Source organism: Silene latifolia, chromosome 1, assembly GCF_048544455.1.
Source record: "Silene latifolia isolate original U9 population chromosome 1, ASM4854445v1, whole genome shotgun sequence".
NCBI lineage: Eukaryota > Viridiplantae > Streptophyta > Magnoliopsida > Caryophyllales > Caryophyllaceae > Silene > Silene latifolia.
Window position 1 is genome coordinate 113694462 of NC_133526.1, and position 5600 is coordinate 113700061.

The window sequence follows — 5600 nt, forward strand, 5'->3', positions numbered from 1 at the left end:
AAGATTTAATAACGGTTTCTTAAAAGATTTTATAACGGTTCTTGATGTTATATAACGGTCACGTGTTATTTGTACAACCGTGGTATATATTTAACAACCGTCGTTGAAATAACGGTCCCGTGTTTCTATTTAAAACCGGTAATTGTATTATTTGGCCGTTATTGAAGGTCTTATTTGGCGTAGTGCAGCTATTCCCGTCTCAACATTATTTAATTATTTTATTCCCGTCTTACAACTTAATTCTCCAATTAATTTAATTATTAATAACCATTTAAAACACATTTTAATATAATTCTTCCGTCTTAAATACGAGGTATTACACTTCCCTCCTTAAAAACAAACTTCGTCCCCGATTTTCACTCAAGTTCAACACAAAAGCAAAACCACAAGACCAAACCGCTTAAAAAAAAAATAAGCCACAACTGACTCGAAAACCTATAAACATCCGAAAATTGTCCCAAAACACATGCAGTTATCTCCTACTCCCCTTAAAGAAACCGGGTACGACCCTGTAACCAACCATACCTAATCGAAAAGATAAGGATAACGCTTTTTCATAGTCTCCTCCGCTTCCCATGTAGCCTCTTCAACCTTATGATTAGATGACAACACCTTAAGTAACACAGTTTCGCCCTTCCTTGTCTTGCGCACTTTTCGATCCAAGATCTCTTTCGGTGTTTCGACATAAGTAAGTGCTTCATCCAATTCAATATGTTCAACCTCAAGTACGTGAGATGGATCAGTCACATACCTATGAAGTTGAGACATATGAAAAACATTATGCACCTGATCAAGCGCCAGTCGCAAGGCTAATCGATAAGCCACCTCGCCAACACGGTCTAGAATCTCCTACGGTCCAATGTAGTTCTGACTCAGCTTCCCTTTCTTGCTGAATCGCATGACACCCTTCATAGGTGACACTTTTAAAAGGACCTTGTTACCCACGCGAAACTCCACCGCTCGGCGATGTAAATTTGCATAACTCTTTTGTCGATCCTCGGCCGCCTTCATCTTTTATCGAATCAACTTCACTTGTTTAACCATCTCCTGTACCGTTTCTAGTCTTAGAACCACGGCCTCCGAACTGTCATCCCAACAAATGGGACTCCTACACCTCCGTCCATATAAGGCCTCAAAAGGCGCCATTCCAATACTAGTGTGATAGCTGTTATTATATGAGAACTCGATCAAATCTAGCCTATCTTCCCTGCTACCACCAAATTTCATCAGACACGCCCTCTACATGTCCTCTAAGGTCTTTATAGTGTGCTCTATTTGTCCGTCCCTCGCAGGATGAAATGCTGTATTCATCTTCAAAGTAGTACCCATCAATTCCTACTAGAACCATGATATGAACAATGCATCCCTATCTGACACTATGTCTTTTAGTACCCCATGCAACCTTACCACATGCTTTCGATAACCAGTAGCCAGTTGCAGCTTGCTCCATGTATCTTTCATTGGAATGAAGTGAGCTAACTTGGTCAGTCGATCCACAATCACCCAAATTATGTCGTTGCCTTGTTGAGTCCTCGGTAGCCCCACTATGAAATCCATTGAAATGGATTCCCACTTCCACTCTGGTACCTCAAGTGACTGGACCTTACCTTGCGGTCCTCGTTGTTCACCCTTGAACCTCTGACAAGTGAAATATCTAGCTACAAACTCCGCGACATCTTTCTTCATCCCGGGCTACCTAAAGGTCTTTTTTAAGTCGTTGTACAGTTTGTCGCCACCCGGATGCACTGAATAAGGCGTGCAATGAGCCTCAGTCATGATCGCCTTTCTCGTCTCTGCATCCCCGGGAACGCACCATCTACCATCATACCGAACACTCCTATCCTTGTAAAGCGAGAATCTCAACATATTCCTGTTGCCTATTATTTCTCTCCATTCTTGAATCTTAGGATCAAGAAATTGTGTTTGTATCAAGTTATTATAAAACTCTGGTTCCACTGTCAAATCGCCGATGGTGTCCCCTTTGCAAATCATATCTCTACCCATCTTAGTCACTTCAACTTTCAGCTGCATTAGTGACAAAGCATTGCATAAGGAATGAACACTCTTCACAACGCCTCAGCTACGACATTAGCCTTTCCCTCATGGTAGATTATCTCTATATCATAGTCTCCTATCAGCCCCATCCATCTCCTCTGTCGCATATTCAGCTCCTTTTGAGTGAAAATGTATTTCAAGCTCTTATGATCTGGGAACACCTTAAAAGTTGCTCCGTAGAGGTAGTGTCTCCAAATCTTTAGAGCAGATACAACAGCTCCCAACTCCAAGTCATGATAGGGTAGTTTTTTTCATAGGTTTCCAGCTGCCTCGATGCATAAGTGATGATCTTCCCATTTTGCATTAAAACACAACCCATACCATTCTTCAAAGCGTTAGTATAAAACTCAATGTTCTCACTTCCCTCAAGTAGTGCTAAGGCAAGAGCAGTAGTTAAATGCTCTTTTAAAGTTTGGAACGCTATTTCACAATTCTCATCCGAGAGGAAACGGTTCTCCTTTCTCATCAAAGCTGTCATCGGCCTGAGAATGTGCAACAGAAGTTCTAAACAACAGTCCAAGCAACCTTTGCATTGAAATAGAAGTCACAAGCAACAATCCAAGCAACCGTTGTTCCAGTTCACCCGGTTTGGGTCCTAGCTCTAATGCTAGGTCCAAGGGCAATTCTGCAAACTAAGTCATGGTTCTTGATGCGTGTCTTTTATATGATGTTTTACATCCCATTTTACACGTATTTCAGAGCTCATTCATGTAGTTTATGCTGCATTTCTCCCTATTTCCGTCTACTTCCGTGTTTTGTACATTATTGCAGAAATGTGAAGAATTAAACGGGAAAATCAAGCTAAATCCGTCCCCGAGTATCCTGCATTGCAAATGACGTAAAGGAATCACTTAAGGAACGAGCTTGGTGCGCAATCCAAGACCCAAAAGACAAATCCACGAGTTTGTAAGAGGCAAGTAGCAGCTCATCCAGTCGATCGACCACCTCCTTCAGTCGATTGACCAACTATCGGTTCCGAAGCTATCGTTTGTTTCTTTGAGGACCATCGATCGACCATCCTATCGATCGTTCGACCCAACTGCTATTTCAGACGAGAATTAGAAGGCTGAGGAAGCGCAAGCCCATGATGCTAGGTTTAGGAAATAAGAAGTTACGTTAATTGCTATATAACGTAACCTAGAAACATTCAGTTTTTAATCAAGTTTTATTCAGTAATTTTCATTAAGTTTTCGCATACGGTTCTTGATAGATTGTTAGGGTTTGGGATTATTGTGAGCATTGGATTTTAATTCCTAGTCCTAATCTTTCCTATGCAACTCGGTATTCTTCTGCCCTACTTTTAGTTCATCTTTATTTTATCAATAGTTTAGAACTGCTAAGTAGATTCCCGCAACTGTTATCATTGTTTATGTTAATTATTTGTTTTACTGTCTTAAGCATGAATTCCCCTGTTTACTTTATTAGTCTTATTATTGTTTTCACCCTTAGCATGAGTAGCTAAATAGATTGTGCTAGGATGTAGGCGAGTTTTAGCGTAGGCGGCAAAGTATTGAACACGGACTGATTCGCATGTCAGTCGATCGACTGACCTTCTCGGTCGATCGACTGACCTCGTGAGGTTACCCTTCGTTTTAATTGATTTTAATCTTGTATTTGACGAATCGAATGCATGCGACCAGTTAGATGCGTGTTTTGCGACCGACCCATTAGATCGAAAGATAGGGAAAGTTATTTGACCACCAATTAAATCGACTAAACTGTGCTAACATCGAAAGATAGGTATAGTTTAGACCGTTAGTCACTTTTCAGGACGAGAGTCAGTACTAGTGATATTAGGGACCTATAGCGAGATCGAAAGATGCTATTTTCTAAGAGTGGACCGAGAGGACCTCTTGTTTCCCGCCTCACTTGTGTTCGATTTAGACCAGTTTAATATGCTGCCGCCGAAGCTTTAATAAACCGATCATCCTAGTACCCTTTCTTTATCTGTTTAAACCGTCTTTTAGTTTATTATTTTTATTTGTTCTTAGCTATAGACCATCTCAACTCAACCCCCACAATTGTTACCTTAGACTGAATATAAATCAACTAAAATTTACATCTGCCTCCTTGTGGTTCGACCCTGTTACCACTAGCCTAGGTTAGTCTTAATAGGAAATTATAAATCTTATTTTTGGTACTCACAACGACGGGTATCAAATTTTGGCGCCGTTGCCGGGGAGGCAATAGTTCTAATTTTAGTTGTTTTTATTTTTAGTCTTTCTTAGTTTAAGGGACTTCTGTTCCTTAAACTTTTCTTATATTCTTTTTGTAGTTTCCTCTTATGCGCAGGAGGGTGGTGAACTAGTACCATTTGACCCTGAGTTAGAGAAATCTTTGCGCGAGTTTAGACGAACACAAAGGATACTACCGACATAGGAAGAGTTGAGTACTCTGTCAAGCTATTACGAGAACGATATGTTCGAAGAAGACCCACAGTCTTCACCCGTTTCCATTTCTTCAGCCGAGACAGTTACTTCTCCAGAAATTCCAGTCATGGCCGAGGAAGCGAGTATAACTAGTCATTCTGAGCCGACAGCTGAAAACTTATATAAGGGGTTCGAATTACCAGGAGATGCCAGGAAGTTCGAACCAAAGCCTTCATACATTAGCATGGTTGAGAAGAACCAGTTCGGGGGAGCTGCAAATGAAGATGCAGCTAAGCATATGGAGACCTTTATTGACTACTGCTGTTCCATACCCCCACAAGCCGGCGTGACCCAGGACCAGATCAAGGAGACCATGTTCATCTTCTCCCTTCGTGATGCTGCAAGGGAGTGGTATAGAGATTTGGACCAAACCGTTCAGGGGATCACCGATTGGAATTCATTGGCATTGGCATTCTACAAGAAGTACTTTTCTGCTTCAAGGACGATTGCTATTAGAGCTCAAATCACGGGCTTTAAACAAGGGCCGGATGAGAACTTCCACGAAGCATGGGTCCGATTTAAGAAGTTGGTGCGAACCATACCGCACCATGGGTTCGAAAAGTGGAGCTTGTGCAATCATTTCTACAATGGGTTGTACGACGATCAAAGGGCCATTTTGGATGCTGTAGTCAATGGAAGATTCGCTGAAAATTTGGGAGCAACCAAGGGGTGGAAGATCATTGACGATCTAGCTACCCACAAGACCGAGTATGGGAATTCCAGAGGGAACCAGAGGAGAGCTGCTGAATCTTCCTCTGTCGCTGCGCTTGAGGCTCTTACTGCGAGATTTGACAAGTATGAACTAGGAGGAGCTTCTAAAGGTGGGATGTACCAAGTGAATGCTGTGTCAGACGGTCCTTTCGTCTGTGAAAGGTGTGGAGCCGAGGGACATGTCTCGAAGAACTGCCCTAGTCCCTTTGAGTCTTGTGCTGCCTTTCAACACTATAGGCAGACCAACACCTACTATGAGCCGAATACCCATCCAAACTTGAGTTGGAGGAGCCAAAATGTCCTGAACCCAACTCAAGCTCCGCCGCAAAGAAGAACCCTATGTGCCCCCTCATCAAAAGCAACAACAATATCGAAACCTCCCTATGTGCCGCAGAAGAACAATCA

The 5600-nt window shown here is 42.1% G+C and overlaps 1 protein-coding gene across 1 annotated transcript; it reads right to left on the reverse strand.

Annotated features, from left to right (window-relative positions):
* Positions 1–525: 525 nt before the first annotated feature.
* Positions 526–2031, reverse strand: LOC141653338 (uncharacterized). The gene is made up of 2 exons (XM_074461068.1): positions 1724–2031; positions 526–751 (listed from the first exon to the last, which is right to left on the reverse strand). The coding sequence occupies exons 1-2, from the start codon at positions 2029–2031 to the stop codon at positions 526–528; spliced, it is 534 nt and encodes a 177-aa protein (XP_074317169.1).
* Positions 2032–5600: the final 3569 nt, after the last annotated feature.